This window comes from Diceros bicornis, chromosome 3 (assembly GCF_020826845.1).
Source record: "Diceros bicornis minor isolate mBicDic1 chromosome 3, mDicBic1.mat.cur, whole genome shotgun sequence".
Taxonomy (NCBI): domain Eukaryota; kingdom Metazoa; phylum Chordata; class Mammalia; order Perissodactyla; family Rhinocerotidae; genus Diceros; species Diceros bicornis.
The window spans coordinates 6402870-6421518 of NC_080742.1; the positions used below are offsets into that span (position 1 = coordinate 6402870).

General features: G+C 38.1%; 1 protein-coding gene across 1 annotated transcript in view; it reads right to left on the reverse strand.

Moving 5' to 3' along the window:
* Nucleotides 1-382: 382 nt before the first annotated feature.
* The window catches only part of SUGCT (succinyl-CoA:glutarate-CoA transferase), a 728470-nt gene continuing 710203 nt past the window's right edge, over nt 383-18649 (reverse strand). Inside the window, exon 14 of the mRNA XM_058570632.1 lies at nt 383-1923. Coding sequence (XP_058426615.1) covers nt 1760-1923 — 164 coding nt within the window. The 3' untranslated portion in view covers nt 383-1759. The remainder of the gene's footprint in view (nt 1924-18649) is intronic.

The window sequence follows — 18649 nt, forward strand, 5'->3', positions numbered from 1 at the left end:
AGTGGTGACTCTGCTATGTATGAAGACGGCAGTCTTGATTGATTTCAAAGTTTTAGAGGCATTTTGTGACCTCTCTGAATGATCAGTATCCTCCTACATATAGCTACCCAGATATTTAGGGTTACTGCTCAGTAACCAAGTAATTTGTATTTCAAGGTATCTACTTGGTCAGTAGGAGAAATGGTAGATCTCTCTTTCAAGATACATGGTTTTGCCAATTCTCTGTCATCCACCCTTTTACCATTTTCATTACTATTTGTATATACATGGAAGAATTTCATTTAGATGTCTGGTCTAAAGTGAATGTCTCCAAATATATATCTATGAATTAGCTATTGGAGGAAAAATACTGTAGAAGGCATCAAATGACCCTTGTATGATGAAATTCTAACTAATGGAATAAGGCGTCCACAAAAAGAAGAGTGGGGAGGACAATAACTGTTTCAAGAATTAGTAGGCATTCTTCTTAAAAGTCCCATGAGGTCTTGTGAGAAGACAAATTTCCTATTTATTTGGAATCCTTGATTCTAGAAACATATTGGGGCTTACAGCATGAATAAATGGCTCAACTCATTCCAATAAAAAAGAACACGAAAAGAAAACTAGCTCCAAATCACAGTTTGAAAGATGAACATCTGTAATTTAATTTCCAATTACCACTTGGTATGTAATGACATGGCTTTAAAATATGCGTGCCTAACCACCGTGAATTGAGAGCATATCAGGATATTGATCGTGGGGTCATCTGATTCCTTGGTCTGTACTGGGGTTTGGGTGATTGACAATCTGAATAACAATTTATTCTGGAACACATATACAAAACAGTTACTACCTTCTGGACAGAAGATGTTTTCTATACTTCACTGACAAATACTTAAATGTAAATACTTAATACTATGGCATGATATATTCTTCTTTAGAGGATACTCAGATTACAAAGAAATGTTTTCCTTTCATTCTTCTGTTCGTTATTATTTATACATTATTTAATACCTAGTTAGTCATCTGACATTCATTTAAGAACCTGTTGCATTTGCACTTGGCTCAAAATAAGGTAACAATTAAAGAACCATTCTTTGCCCTCAAATGCTGATAGATACCTACAACCCAAAATGTATTGGTAGGAATTGATTTTCTGCCACAGATCATGAAATAATCAGAGAAATACAACATAAAGCAAATATTTACCCCCATGGGAGAGAATGGAGCTCAGTTTTATAATGGACATCAGCACAGTCCATGGTTTAAATTATAGGTTAACAAAGGGTTTGTGAGCTCAAAATTAAGTTATTCTGTTTAAAATCAATCACTGAGACTGTCATTCTGCTTATTGCTTTGACTTCCTAACAAAAGTTTAAATGAGGACTTTATGTGCAAGTAGAGAATGTCAAGAGATCTGCTCTTTTTCAGACGTGCGTGGGCTGGAGGGGCAAACGTTTAGGCTATTAATGCAATTAGAATGAGGAATGTATTTTTTCCAGAAAAAAAAATCCTTACGAAAAAATCCTACAAATCCACAATTAATCTATTATCTGGGGGAAAAAATGGTAAGGAATAAAAGGTGGGGTACATTTAGAAGGCACTAGATTCATTGATACCTGAGCCATTCTGGAGGCGCCAGGCAGGAAATCTGGAATTACTTTAACTCTTCTTCTCTGAGGCAGGCACCAGAAATGGGAAGAAGGGTCCAGAAAGACAATTGCTGTTGCCAGTAAAGTGCATTCAGATTGTGGTTTTGAGAAAGAACATTTTTCCTTTGTCACTCAGCTTCATGTTGGATCACCACTCCAGTGCCAAGCAGCTCCCCGATGGCCCTGTCATCGTATCTGAGGACCTCCTTCAGGATGTGCGTCGTGTGCTGCCCAAGCAGGGGAGGCGGCCTGGCCTCTGACATCTTGAACTTACTGTATCTCACAGCTGGGCCTGTCAAAGGAGGAGGAAAGCAGGAAGCCTGTTAATGACTAACCTTAGGAAGTTAATTACCCAAGCAGCCTGGGGGGTTTTCAATGAACGGCAAGAATATCACTGCCAGTTACACCTTTTCAGATGCACCATCATTTTGGAAAGAAGTGTTTTTTCACGTGTGGCTTTTCTTGACTCAGTTTCATCCAACTGTGCAGTGGTCATCTGACCTGCCCACCACCATCTAGGGGGCTGCATGTATGTGCCTGGGGTGTGCCAGGCCTCTTCAGAAGCTGCCAGTCCTGTCTCAAAGACTCTTGGGGGTAGGTCACTCAACTGAGTAGACTCTCTGGGTCCAAGAAAATAATAACCACAGGGACACAGTGTCCTTCTGAAGCTGGAAATCTGACCCCAGATGAAGGTAACCCCAAAAGTTTACTATTCAGTGTCTACCATATAGTTCTAAGATCTAGTTCAACAGACTGCAGATCAACTAAACCTCAGCCAGACTATGGTTGAAGCCTTTTGGTGGTAGAAAAAGTTATGTGTGCAAACTTCATTGCCAGGGAGACTCGGGTTTGGGTATCAGCTCTGATACCTTCTAGCAGAGCCATCTTGGACAAATTACTTTACTTCTCTGAGCCTCATGTTCTGCAATTAAGCTGAATATGATAATGTTTACCACATAGTCTTGATGTAAGGATTTAAATGAGATAATGGACCGAAAGCACTAAGTAAGCATTCCCTAACCCATAATAATACACAAAACCTGCTGGCTATTATGATGACAAAAGCTGTCACAGCATCTCTCTTGAAGCTCCTAGTGCAAGGGGAAAAGGACATTTATTGCCAGCTCTTTGCTGAGCACTGAGCCACTGTAAACAAAGTAACTCACGCAATACTTTCAACAACTGTTGAACATGGATTTTATTATCTCCATTCTTCACATAAGGACACTAAAGCCCAAAAAGCTAAGGTTTTGCTTAAGGTCACATGGCTAATAATTAATAGCACCAGGATGCAAATTCAAGTCCATCTGAACAGTCTCACATTGAAGGCCATGCACTTTTCTTGACCTTAGCAGCCTCTTCTTACTTTCCACTCTTCCATAGACAAGCTGGACCTACACTGGGGAACATGTTATTTCAACAGATTTTACCTTTGTTGCCTGATTAAATAAATGATATTTATGTTGGCTGTCCTTTACATCTTATTTGATTAGGCTTCAGGAAAACAAATTAGATAGTCACAAGAAGACTACAAAACAGTGCATTTCTATCTCTTAAAAATTGTTCCAGCCTCCTCTTGATGTGGGGAGCCCATGGGAAGAATAAATAAAACCAAAGCATATGTGGGTAACAGAACGTCAGTCAGTAAAGCAACAAATGTGCTTTGAGCTCTTTGGAGAATTCTATTAATAGCAAGTACTGTTGTAGATGCCATTGTTGATGGAGATGGAGGACAGAGACCTTCTAAAACCGAGCTGCACCTCTGTCTGACACATACCATCCGCTATAGATACACGGCAACTGCCAACTGATGTCCAAAGTTGTCTTTCCCTGAAGCTCAGTGAAATTCATTTTTTCTTCTCACTCTTCCATTTAAATGCCCCAGGGCATGATTGTTTTTTCACAGTTGGTCCCTTTTCAGTTAAGGAGCACACACGGGGAGGCAGGGTCCACTACTCTCCTGAGAAAGCTGATAATTTGATGTTTTAGGGATGTGATCTCTACTCATTGCTCTCCCAGACTCGGTTCCATTTTGACATTAATTAACAAGTTTTGATCTAAAACTTGTCTTTCAAAAGAAGGACTCCACTGAGGGAATACATGCCTGAAGTCAATGTCATGTGATTTGTTCTAACTGAATTACCTGAAGGGAGACTTCCAACTGGGTCACTCGAATATACCAAGAATCTGGGTTGGAACATAGCTACTACTCCTCCTATGGCCGCTGCTGCTAGTAGTAGTAGCAGTAGTAGCTACCATTTCCTGAGAACTTATGTGTCAGTCACTGTGCTAAAGGCTTCACGTTCATCATCTCAAACAGTCCTCCCAACTGTATGGACATGGAAGGTAAAGGAGGTTTAAGGCAAAAGGGCTAGAGTTAGGGTTCAGGTTAGGAAATTACAACAACTTGCCCAATGTCACACAACTAGGAAGTGACAGTCAGTTTCCAAGTCCATGTCTGTTGGGTTCAAGAACTTGGACTTTTAAAAAACTAATAATTTGTTGAGGTGAAATTCACATAACATAAAATTAACCATTTTGAAGTGGGTAATTCAGTGGCATTTAGTACATTTGCAATGCTGTGCAACCACCTCCGCTACCTAGTTCCAAAACATTTCCATCACTCCAAAGTAAAACCCTCTATCCATTAAATAGTTTTTTTCAACTCCCCCCTTTCCCCAAACCCTGGCAACCACTAACCTACTTTCTGTCTCTATGGATTTATTTATTCTGGATATTGCATATAAATGGAATCATACAATATGTACCTTTTGTGTCTGGCTTCTTTCACTTAGCATAATGTTTGTGAGATTCATCCACATTGTAGCACATATTAGTACTAAGAATCTGGACTTTTAACCTCCATGCAGTGATGGTATGAGGGAATTCTTCAGGTTCAGCCATACTAAAGGGCAGTTCAACTGTGTCACTCCCACTATTCACCATACTTTCCTGGCAGTTTCCAGATCTACACTGAAGACTATGCTACCAGTTTAAGATGAAGGATATTTAACACATTGCACAAAAAATCTTAAAGAATTTAGGTTGGTAGAATGGTATTACTGGGCAATTTTTTAGACTTGCTAGGATAAAGACACCTGAAAAATATCGTATATTTGGAAAGCATATGCTTCCCTAAATAAATACATGTTATTAAATAAGCCATATCACAGTTCAAGAAATTGTATATACTTTTCCATATGCCCCCTCAAAAACCAGGTATTTTGCATATGATTGATTTTAGAAAGATTTTGAAGCTGGGGTTTGTCCATGTAATTTAAGATCAAAGCACAATATATGTATATATACTGTATTTGGCAATTTTCAAATTGTAATTTCTTACACATTTCTTAAATAAAGTATTGTTTTGCCATGTGGTTTATTAAAAAATGAAAATTTGCTGTTACTTGAAAATATAAAATCTATATACTATATTATATTATAATATATATTATGTAATATAAAATATATTATATAAAAATATTATATATATATGTATGCCATGGGACAAATACAGTGATATCCAGATTCCAGACAAAGCTAAGTTCTTTTGAGTCAATTGAAATCTCCTGTTTTTGCAACATTGTGCAACAATCCTATGTACCAGGGACACCTCTCCCACTCTTTACACAAAAAGAATAAAGGGTTCTTAAAATACATTTGTTTCAAGAAGTAAAACATGTTTGACATAATTATTTATGTCTAAGGTCAAGAAAGATGAATAATCTGATCTTCCATTAAAAAAAGATGAGCAGATAAGTCACACGTTCTTAAATTACTTTTTGGCAAAGTAACGTCTATGTTCACATATGCTTTCGAACACTTGCAAGCTGTGTGATCTTGAGAATTCTTAAAGTCCCTGAGCCTCAGTCTAAAATGAGGTTGACAACACCTATCAATGATTGGTTTGAGCATTTGAGTAATATAATATGGGCAATATTCAATATCAGTAGTAATCAAAGAAATGCCTATGAAGATAATAATAAGATATAATTTTGTTCTAAAACTAGCAAATTTTGTGGCTATTTTGGTTTGTTTTTAAGAGGTTGGTGACTGGTGAGATATAAATTGGTATAATCCTTCTGGAAGGAAATTTGTCAACTAAATATCAGGATTTTTAAAAGTGTCCACACACTTAGATAGAGAAATCCTGCTTTAAAATTTTTTCTATGGACGTTATCAGGAATGTCAACAAATTTTATAGGCAAGGATCTATGCAAATTTCCAGATCTACTTAATATTCTTAATACCTCTCTCCTTCTCACATGGCTGTCTAACTTATAGGATGTGAGGGTTCTTCGTGTGGGATTTTGTACTTTTTAAAAAAAAATCTTTTCCATCTGCTCTTAGCTTCCACAGGTTACCTTGTTAGGCTTAGGTGTCTAGCAATTCATTCCCTCATGTATTGCCCCCATAGGCTTATCTCCGACCTCTTCCTTCCAGATAAAGAGGTTAAATAGCTATAACATTGAAAAAAGTTAGGAAAAAATGTCCAAAACTTGGGCACTGGTTAGATAAATTACAGTATACCTAAATGATGGCAAACTATACAGTAATTTCAAGTTGTATATTTTGGAGCTTTGAACATATACATTGCCTTCACTCTCTCCTGAAATACCCCTGAAATAAAAGTATAGAAGTTAAACAAACATAAAACTTCATATGAGTGAAAAGATTGGGAGGGAGTATCACTATGAAAGATATATTTTAAGAAATTTAAGAATGACATGGATGGGATCATGTTTATGGGTAAAAGTAGAGAAAGCTGAAGCCCAGAATATTCTATATGGAGACTAAGAGGAAGTAGATGCCAATTGATCCATTTCACCCCACAAGAGCCTCTGATCTTAAAATCAGTGGTTATGAGGGGCCAGCCCCGTGGCTTAGCTATTAAGTGTGTGCTCTCCGCTACTGGCAGCCCGGGGTTCGGATCCCGGGCGTGCACCAACGCACAGCTTGTCCGGCCATGCTGAGGCCGCGTCCCACATACAGCAACTAGAAAGATGTGCAACTATGACATACAACTACCTACTGAGGCTTTGGGGAGCAAAAGGAAAAAAAAAAAAGGGAGGAGGATTGGCAATAGATGTTAGCTCAGGGCCAGTCTTCCTCAGCAAAAAAAGAGGAGGATTGGCATGGATGTTAGCTCAGGGCTGATCTTCCTCACAAAAAGAAAAAAAAAATCAGTGGTTATGAGAGAGACAGATCTTGTATAGAATTAGGACTGAAAGCAGAAGAATTGAATATCTCAATGTAGACTAGTCTCACTAGTTTCTAACAGAAACTAGAAAAAAGTGAAGTTTGCTTTCAAATTTCTACATGAAATGACATTAAACCTAGAATTGTATATCCAGTCAAATGATTAATCAAAATGAAGGCATTTTCAAACTTTCAAAGATTAAATAAGTTTAGTAAGTAAGTTTCTTGAAGCTCACGCCAGTAAAACATTGGAGTAAATGAAAGAAGAAGAAAATTTTGGTACACAGTGAGGACAAACCAAGGAGTGCAGGGAAGTAAGGTCCCAGGATGACAGCTTGGACCTGGAGAGTCAACAAGGTAGAGATGGAGGAGGACATACGTCTTCAAAAGGGGAGTCTAAGGAGACAAAAAGAGCCTTAATTGTATAATTAGTATAACTGAAAGGCTGGAAAAATTTAATAATGAGATAAAATTACTTTATGTAAGGAAAAAATAATTAGAAACTCTAGAAAAAACAAAATTTGCACAAGAAAATCAAGATCCAAAAATGATGCAAATTACAATGTGGCAAGATTTTAAGTAATTGATGGAATATACACAAAGAAAATCCATTTGACCTTGATGCCAAAAACATTCAAGTAACACATATTACCTGTGCATCCTCTATAAGGGCACTTAGCATAGTGCATTAAATTATTTATTTAGTTGTCTGCATCCCTATAGGGGCAGGAAAATGCCAATTGGGTTTGCTAATGGGCCCTCAATGCCTTTCAAGGTCCTACAAAATGAAGACAATGGCAAGTATCCTTTCTTAAACACTTGTGATGATTGTAGACTATGCTTTTTATTTGCATTATCTCATTGGACTTTTCAACTTATAAAACAGAGACCATTATAACTCTCATTTTACAGATGAGAAAACTGAGGCCTTTTAAAGGGCTAGTTAGTTTGTCTAAGGTTACCCAGCTAAGTAAGTGATAGAATCAGGACAAGATCTCCTATATGTCAGACTCCATGATCCATGCTCTGTCATTCAATAGAAATTTGTTGAACTAATGATTGTTAACAATTAAAGACATTTGAATAAATACTGTTTATGTCATTTAAACGAATTCATTTATCCACTAATATATTCTAAATTTAATTTTTGAGTATCTATCCTTGTGTCAAGATCTGGGCTGTGTGATCTAGATATATATTACTAAACAAAACATACCCGGACCCTACTCTCATGGAATTTATATTCTGATTTGGAATACAGACAATAAACAAATAAGTAAACAAATAAATAGTTAAAATTTGTTAGAAATTATTAAATTGTTGAAAATCTAGCTGAAAAGAGGACAATATTGTAGGCACAGAGGGGAGGAGCCGTGGTGGTGGTGAGAACTATTCTAAATGGGCTGTGTAATGAGGCCAAACTGAGTAGGTGATCCTTAAGCTGAGCCTTAAACTGAGCTATCAATCCAACTAGTGGAGGAAAGAAGATTCCAGGCAGCATGAACAGGCTTGATGTTCAAAGAACTAAAAAAAGATCCAGTGTGGGTCTAGAACATAATTTTGTGGGTGAAGAGAGGTTCTAGATGAAGTTGGAGGGAGAGACAGAGACGAGAATGCACAGGGATTTAGAGGCTATAGTAGTGAAGTTGGATCTTATTCTGAGTTCAGTGGGAAGCCACTGGAGCTTTAAGAGCAGTGACAAGACTTATGACAGAATACTCTTGTTGCCAGGCAGAGAATATGATGAGACAAGATCAGAGGTTGTTATGGATAGATCAGAAGAGATGATGGTGGTCTGGACTAGGATGGTGCCTGTAGAGTTTGAGAAAAGTGGATGTGTTTGAGAGCTATTCTGGTGATAGAATGAGAGGGCTTGCTGATGGATTACACGGGCCAAGGTAGTTGGGGAGGGAAAGAGAAGGATCAAGGAGAATCCTGTGTTTCTGGGTTGAACAACCAGTGGGGCCATTTACCAGATGGGGAAGACTGAATAGATTACATGGACAAAGTTGGGTGGAAGTGGAAGTCAAATACTTTTTTGGACATGCTGTTTGAGGTGCCCAAGAGATATCCAAGGAGAGATGTCAGTGGGCCTTTACCTATGCAAGTCTGGAATTCATGGAAGAGTTTTGGCCAAGATATATAAAATTTAGAAGTCATTTACCATCTAAATGTCCTTATTCCAAAACAATATATTTTCAAGGCAATTGTATTTATTCCAACATCCCTGATGCTGAGGTTTTAAAGAAGTTGTTTAGGTAGCCTTTTCTCTACTATCTATGCTCTGTATCAAAATCCATTGCATCAAAAATGTTTTGTGTCCACAAGAAGCAAATTAAAAGAATGAAAAATTAATCTCTATAGCTCATAATTTTGGAGATAAATTCATTTCTTTAAAAGAGATCCCATATTCTTGGCCTTAGACAAATCTCCATTGACTTGAGGGTAGAAATAAGAGCAGTTTTAATTTTGAAAGAACCGTGAATTTTGTGCCCCACAGAAAGAGGCAGAGAAAGAAGCCCAGAGTTCTCTTAGACAGAGGCATAGCCACTTCGGGATAAACTAATGTAGGGTGTTTTTCCTCTGCCTTCACAAAGGCAATCAAACTGGAAAACCCTGAAACAAATGCACACCACAGCAATTTCTAGCACATCGACTGGTACCAAACCTGGAACCCCAAGGGCTGTCCTTGCGATGGGCCTACCTCGTCTAAGGGTTGGTGGTCAAAGCCCTGAGTCTCCTTCGTCCCTCACAAGGAAGGGAGTTGGGTGGTGTGGTTTGTAGGCTATACCTATCTCTTAAGTGAGGACTGTATGTAAATGTGGTTCCCTGAGGGACACTCTGTATGATTCTAGGAAAGTGACAATGCCTTTTTTTTTTTTTTTTTTGGTGAGGAAGGTTAGCCCTGAGCTAACATCTGTTGCCAATCCTCCTCTTTTTGCTGAGGAAGATTGGCCCTAGAATAACATCCATACCCATCTTCCTCTACTTTATATGGGACGCTGCCACAGCATGGCTTGATAAGCAGTGCATAGGTCTGCGCCCGGGATCTGAACCTGTGAACACTGGGTTGCCAAAGCGGAGCATGCAAACTTAACCACTACGCCACTGGGCCAGCCCCTAGGAAAGTGACAATGCCTTTTGTTTCAACTTCTGCATATGCCCATTCCTGGAAGGCTGAACTGATAAACACCAGGGAAACTAGAGTTCAAGAGCTGGAGGCTGACAAAACACAAAGGTAGCTGAGGAAGAATCCTATCACAGTCTCTAAGTCATACCTGATAACATGTGAAACTACTACTTAGGGAGTCCTTCCTGTATGTAAGGCCTGGGGCTAGGTGATCTAATTCAATCCTCATAACAACCTTAGACAGGTTTTGCATTTACTAATGTATTTTATTCCTATATCACAAAAGAGGAACACGGAGCTCAGAGAGGTTAGATAATATGCACAAGAGCATACAACAGATGCAGGTATAGATCTGCTGACTTCATGGTCACTGCTTTCCAGAAGTGATATAGCAAGGTGGTTAAGAGTGGGTTCTGAAACCAGAGTGTCTAGGTTCACATCCTGGAGCTGCCCTCTATTGACTGTATCTCCTCAGGTAATTTACTTAATCATCTGAGCCTCAGTCTCTTTCTCTGTAAAATGGGGATGATAGTGGTACCTACCATATAAAGTGGTGAAGATTTAAAAAAACTCCTTAGAACAGTATCAGGCACACAGTGAGTGCTCAATACATGCTGGCTGCTGTCGTGATCTTTCCTTCTCTGCAGCAGTGCTCACCTTAGCAACCTCCAGTCCTCAAGCAGAGTCTTGGTCACCTGCTAATTTCCAATCTAGAGTTCTCAGAACATGGACAAGGTAGCTGCATTTTAGATTTGTTGACAGCAAGTGGGGGATAAAAGTTTTAACTTTTAAAAATCCTTAACAGTCGAGGATAAGATTATTTAAAATAAAGGGAAAGAGGAAGAAGTAGTCAACCATTTCTTAAGCACGTATTACATAACAACCAGTTTTCAAATGTTTATTTTGTTTATTCCTCATTACAACCCCCTGAGACAGTTTCCTCTTCCTACAGGCAACAAAAGGGAGGCTAATGGAGGTTAGATGGTTACCCAAGCCACACATCTGATAAGTACATACTTATTGTCTCCAACAGCATCCAAACACACACCAGAAATTAATTTTATACTCTCTTGAATTTTAACTAGTTATACTAAAAGGAACTTTGAAAGCATGGGACTTATTTTACTCACGTAACAAATACTTACTATGTGCCAGACACTATTATATTTGCTTTACACATTTGATTTTTCACCCTTAGGATAAGGCCAGAAGGTACTATTTTCATCCCCATTTTACAAATGGGGGAAACTGAGAGATATAGAGGGGAAGTCACTTCCTCAGAGTCACAGAGTCAATAAGGCGCAGAGCCAGGATTCACACCCAGACACTCTTACTCCAAATCCCGAATCTTTGCCAATGGGCCACACTGCTGCCCAGTGAAAGGAAGGCAGCAAAAGAAGAGAGAATTATCTAAGTTTAAAACTGAACTCGGGAGTTGTGGAGTAGAACATGCCAAGGACAGATTCAGTATTCATCTTCTGACCAGTCTGTTCTCTCCGTCTTTTTAGATCACAGTTCTACAGAATTTCTTATGTAATGTGTACTCATTACTACCTCGTCTCTTCAAATTAATTTGTCCTATGGCACGTATTTCCCTGTAGAAAGTCCTGGAATCACAGCACCATCAATATATTCCAATTTCTCATGTTTCTGAGTCAGGCGATGCTCTCCAAAGCCTTCCTCTCTACCCACCCCAAAAGGAATGAAGCCTTTACTGTGTTCTCTGTGGAAAGTTTATCTGGTTCAAGGCACAGGGAGGGCCCAGTTCTTGGTTTGCCAGAGAATTCCTCAGACTAGCCCTGTAGTGTTTTCCATCTGTGGTTTGAGGCCCTTTAGTAACAAGTCCCTGACTATTTTGTCTCATCTCCTTTTAGAAACCTTCCATGATTCTCTTAGGCTGAAAAGGGAATCTACCCAATCTATGCAGACATCCCAAGCTACTCTAACTATATACAGAATTCAAGCTACATTTCTATAATCCAGACCAACTTAATAATGTAAACAGTTGCAGGAAACAGAGGTAGCCAGAAAGATGTGGGAAACCATAATGAATATTCAAGTAATGACAACATAGTATCATATCATCACTAGGGAAGGGACCTAAATAGTCCTTTTTTTTCCAGAACTCCATGCACCTCCCATCTTGATGATGCATTTCTAAAGCAATGAAACAACCTATTGCTCAACATCACAGCTAACTGGCACATGATCAACACTAAGGGTTAAATTAATTAATATAGCTGGTCTGTCTGATCACAATGGCAGCAAGAATGAATAAAATTAAAACTAAGTGTGTAAGTCTTTTCATTTGTTTTTTTTTAATGTCTGATATGGGTGTCAACTTTTAAAAATATCAAGAACACTTAAAAGCAAACATCTGTTTTATAATATAGGAAATGCTATATCAAACGTTTTTATTTTGACTTCTTTGGCCCATTGCTAAGATACATGCTGTAGACACCACTTAATCTTCAAGGCTTACTAGTGTAATAAGAAGCCAAACTTCATTTTGTTGAAAATAATGATAGCTCCACTACTAAGTTATTTCACAATTTCCCCTCCAGTGCTTGAATTCATCATCATAACAATAACAATATTTTTTATATGGCGCCTCTCAGCCATAGCATCCAAGGCGCCAAATGGAGCCATACAGTTAGAACACATTAAACCCATTCGATGTGAGATGAAAACAGATAAAACCATTTAAACTAGTATGGAATGGTGGAAAAAAGCCATAGAGAATAAAAATGGCTTTGGACATCTTTAACCAAAGAACTGGATCTATGGTACTGCATAGTGGTCAGGCATCTCAGAAACGCAAGGCAGCATGTGGTTTGTACCACCAATTTGGATGGGTCACTCCAGTCTCACCCAGAGTTCAGAGGCACCATTTATCACTACTGCTGTAACAAACTTTAATTTATTATTTTGTAACTCAATAAAGAGTGCCTCAAGTGCCATTACCTATAAGATAAAAGTATATTTTTAACTGTCTGTGGCCTTGTGGTAGTCATCAGTGTTGTCCATCAAATTTCCAATTTCCGCCTTCTGGAAACATGGTAGTGTTATATGTCCTGACCCTTTTGATGTTGGGGAAGGCCATGTGATCAGCCAACAAACTATGAATGGAAGGGATGTGTATGCTATCTGCAGGCCTGAATACTCAGTTACTGATTTAAGACCCTCTAGGTCTCTCTGGTATGACAATTTGGCAGTGTATGAGATGATTCCTCCACAAGCCTGGGGCCCTTGCAACCCGAGATAGACATGTAGTATGAGCAAGTAATATATGCGTGTTATTTTAAGCCAATGTTATTTGGGAATTGTTTGTTACTACAGCATAACCTAGCCTATGGAGACCGATTATATGCCTCAATTTTAATACAGAGACCTATTCGCCTGGACCAGAGGAAAGACTCATTAACCTAGTCCCTCAGCATGCCTTTAAAAGCATTCAGTTCAAATGTTCCAAATACTTTGAAACTCATTGTGTGTGAGGCCAATTTTGACCAGTGGAATGATGATAACAGCTATTATTTATTGAGTACTTACATGTGTTAGGCATTTGGTCGGAATGTTTTCCATGTATTACCTTGTTTGATAGACTAAATGACTTTAAAAAGTATGATTATTATTGTACCATTTTATCAACAAAAAAAAGTGGGGTTAAGTAACATTATCAAAATTACACAGCCAGTCAACTAAAGAATTTTTTTAGAACTTGGGCTGGATCAATACAAAGTGCACGCTTGTTAACACTAGGATGTATTTCCTCCCTGCATAATGTGGAAAAAAATCTGTTCTCATATCAGTGGCTGAATAAATACCATTCTTTGGCAGATGGTTTTATAAAGCAGCACTGTATTATAAATACTTATATATTTCATGATTGCTAATCCATTAAGGCATTTATCTTTCATTTGAAAAAGAAACTAGGAAACTTGTATTTGATTTATCTAAGTTGTTCCAACCCACTGAAGTGTCATAGTAGATTATCCATTTCCTGCTGGAAAATATATGGTCCATAAGGAAATGCTATTCATATTCATTAGCAAACATGCCATCTCTCCTCAAAGTGTGCTTCCCAAACTTTCGGCTGAGGTCTCTGAAAAATGTCAGCTGCAAGAATCTCTCCCCTGAACTCTTCTTTCCAACATTTGTGTTTGCCTCTAACTATTTTCAACACTTCTGAGAACGCTAGGAAGGGTGAAGAAACACCTTGCTCACAATGTGCTCTTTGCCAAAATAACAAATTCTCCTGCTTCTTTGCCTTCTAAAATGCAAATATTCAATACAAGCTCCTTGGGCACATTCTCAAGACTTTGTTTGGTTAGACTTCACCATGGAAAACAAAATTGGTTCAGCTGGAGTCTGTAGCCAGAACATTTTAAGCTTCATAGACCTTCAAAGTAGTGACCTTCTCCTCACCTCCTCTGCCTCTGTGCTCCATTAAGGAAAATACCGGAAGAAGTTTCCAGTCAGAGAAGCCAGATTGTATTTCGATTCAGTTTTGAGAGGAGGAACTGAACAGAGCTGGAGCAGGTGGTTATTTGTGGCTCTTACCTCAAATGAGTTTTGAAAAGTTCTTCTGTAAACCTTTGAAAGTCTTTGTAATATAATCAATTTATTCTGCACATCTTAGTCTCCTCCATCTTAAAGAGATCAGCCTTACATCTACTGTCTTCTTCTTTTCTTTTCCAAGAGTCTCTGAGATCACACAAATCACAATCATAGCCCAAGCAAATAGAGGATCAAGAAAACTAGGTCCCCAAACCTGCTGCTGGGAAAATGGGGATGTGTTCATTATTTGTCACAGAATCAATCTTAGTTTTTCCCTTTTACTTTGCGTCTGTGGTCCAGATGGAAAGATTTTAGGAGAAGGTCCTTCCTCCTATGCCTCTATTTCTGTTTTGGCATCAGCATCCTCTCAAAAACAGCACCTAATCTTCAGCCTTGCCTTTGACACCTTGCTATCCCAGTAGTCCTCTCTCTGAAATGTCTCTCACACATACCTGCACTCTGATTTTTGCTGCCACCACCTTGGTCCAAAGCAGTCTGAAATAGGAGGACAACTTGTCCAAGCTTTTTCTCCAGCTGTTCCCTCCAGCCAAACTGCACCCGTCCTCCCCTAGACCTGATGCTGTGTGGGTCCCAGTGCCCACCTGGAACGCATTTCAGCTTGGCAATCCTCAAGCCCACATTATTCTTAAAGCTCTCTTCAGGGTTACTTGATGTCGAGCCTTTCCTTTTTCTCACAGTCCAAATGAACACCTCTCTTTTCTGACTCTCTATAACATTTGATCTGCTTCTCCCCTACAGTATACCACAATTTCTAATTGTGTCACCTCTTTTGATCTTTTTTTGAGACCAGAATTAATGTGTTGCTCATCTTGCATCCTCCAGAGCACCTACTATGTGGTGAATGTTCAATAAACAACTGAAAGAATTAGACAAAAAAAAGACCTAACTAGATTCCTAGATCAGGAAACAAGGCCACTAGAAATATGTGAAATAGAGAAGCAAAGAGATGTTAAGGCTTGCAAATTAGTATATTTTGCGCCAGGTTTCTAAATGGAGCCATCTTGACTCTTCTCTTTCTCTCACACTCCATATTCAAATTATCAGCAAATTCTATCAGCTCTACCTTCAAAATTCATACAGAATCCAACCACTTTTTACAACCAGCCTAGTCCTAGCCACCATCACCTCTTGCCTGGATTTCTGTGAGAACCTCTTGTCCGGTGTCTCTGTCTGCAGGCTACCCTGCAATATATTCTCAACAAGGCAGCTGGAGTCACCCTTTAAAAAAAAATGTCAGATCACGTCACTCCTCTGCTTGAAATTCTGCAAGCTTTCCCTGTTTCACTCTTGACAATGGGCTCTGAGATTCTACCTAATCCACCCACCTCCCTACTACCCCACCCCTGTGACTTCCCCTCCTGCCTTCTCCCTCTTACTCACTTTGCTTCAGCCTTGCTTGGCCTTCTTGTTCCTCACCAGGCATGCTCATCCTTAGGGGCTTTGTTCCAGCTGTTCTCTCTGCTTGGAACATTCTTTCTTCTGATATCTATGCAGATTGTTCTCTCAAATCCCTCAAGTCTTTGCTTAATGAGATCTACCCTAATTAACTACACATTTAATATTTCAACCTGCCATTCTGACCCTGCCACTTCCAGTCTCCCCTACTCTGTTCTACATTTTCTTTCTTCCATAGTACTTTTCATGTATGTCTACTGTTCTTTGTCTGTCTCCCTCTGCTAGAATGTAAGTTTACAACGGCAGGGAGCTTTGTCTGTTTTCCTCAACAAATATTTGCTGAATGTGAATGAACGAATGAATGAATGAATGGTTTAACTCAACTGAGCTTTGAATTCAGTTCTCAGATTTCTAAAACAATGAAACTCAAAGTGTTCATACTCTCAGACCTCAAGATTCTAGCAAAATAAATCCTAACAAACAGACCCAAAAGCAAGGTGAAGCACTATTATTGACTATAAACCAAAATAGTCACATGTAAATAGAAAAGTGTTAAATGCAATGTTTGTTTTCACTGCATCTGGTTTATCCAATTGTGCAACTTGCACTGATGCCACACATGAGGACAGACACCTGCAATATTCCAAAGATGAAACATTCCAACAGCTGTGTGAAATTGTTGAGTGTTGAGATTCACTTTATAGGTTGGATAAAAACAGGAGTTCAGGAGAATTTTTAAGCTCCATGAGGGCAGGAATCATACCTGTTTTGTTTGCACTATATGTCCAAAAGCCAGTAAACTGGGATCCTCAGTAAATATTTGTTAAGTGAATGTAAGGACCCCTATATTTTTGGAAATAAGACAGTAAAAGGTAATTTTACTATTCACACAAAGGAAAGTTTTACCACCTGGGTGTTGGTACAATGATACCAAATTTTACCTTAATTTAATTTGTTTAGAAGTTAATTTTTTATTATGACAATACTATTTAGGACTCTATGAACAATGTAAAATAGCTCAGGAAAACATTGTCAGACTTAAAAAAAAAATAGTTATTATTCCTTCCTGGAAGGACACAAGTTCTTTTGGATTTTTACTGACTATTTCTTTTTCTATTTGGAAAACATAAGTCTCGGTTTTTATTTATATGAGACTATAATTTTATGATTGTGCATTAATTTAATTTTGTTTCTTATGTTTCTCTTTGCTAGTGGGTGTTGTAAATTTCACATAATAATAATAATAATAATAATAAAAAAACATGTCTATTGTGGTATACAAACATTTTCTTATTTATTGTTTCTTCCTTTTTCCCACATCCTTCTTATTAACTATTTAGATTAGTGCTTACAAAATACCCTCCTGACTCTCTTGCACACTAATTTTGTGGTTATTCTTTCATAATATCTTTTTTTTTTTTTTTGTGAGGAGATCAGCCCTGTGCTAACATCCGCCAATCCTCCTCTTTTTTTGCTGAGGAAGACGGCCCTGGGCTAACATCTGTGCCCATCTTCCTCCACTTTATATGGGACGCCGCCACAGCATGGCTTGCCAAGCAGTGCGTCGGTGCGCGCCCGGGATCCGAACCAGCGAACCCCGGGCCGCCGCAGCGGAGCGCGTGCATTTAACCGCTTGCGCCACCGGGCCAGCCCCCATAATATCTTTTGAATTATTTAAAAGTATTTAACACAAAGTGAAAAGGGCTAACAACTACTGAATACCTGAAGTGTTGTTTTCATTTTCACAGTTTCATTATAAATTTGAAGATGGTCATTTACTTTTCTATACATTAATTAAATGCGTGAATAATATTCTCTCCCCACATAGAGCTCTTTGCACAGTTTCCAAGGACACAAACTTGGTTTTCTTCTTCCACTAAGGGTAGCGTTGGCCATGGTCTATGAAATGTGTTAGGATATCCTCAGTTCATGCTGAGTGGGAAGACATTCTTTCCACATTGGAACTTCATTAATTTTGCCTGAGTAATAATCCAGCTTAAGCAAATGAAAAATATGAAACATCATTTTTTAAAAATAAATGAAACTAGACCAGAGATGTCTTGCAAATCCATAAGAAAACCTACTTAATAATATACATAAGTGGATTATAGTAAGTAAATCAATCCTTTGCCTACAAAGGATACTCATTCTGTGTTTGAGCATGCTTATTTTTAAGAGCAGTTGAAACATTTCCTGTATAATCATAATTAAGCCAATAAATTTTTCAGGGAATTTTTTTAACAAGATAGCACAAAGATAAATCTCATAACGATAATCTAAACATCAAAATAATCATATATTCCAAATTGATGAGAATCAAATTTAAAATATTACTATTCTTAGGTCTCTAAGTTCACAAGGTCCATAAAACCAGAAGATCTGGTTCCAGATAATGTTTTATAGATTATAAAGAGTAAGAAAGTCCTTGATAAGCAGTGATAAGGGATAATTTATCAAATGTGTTATCAAATGTGTTTTCTTATTAACAAAAATAAATAAATAAGTAAATAAGAAATACTCTAATGAATTTTCCACATGACATTTTGAATCTTGTGAAAGAAAAAGTCTAAATATTATAACAATAATGCGTTATAAGTTAAGAGTTCTCTCTGGATTAAACTTTCTCTTAAAGTTTTTGTACCTTAAAATTACTTGAACAGGTACAAAACTATTTATGTGAGGTAACTATTTTTGTACACTATAAAAGGAGTTG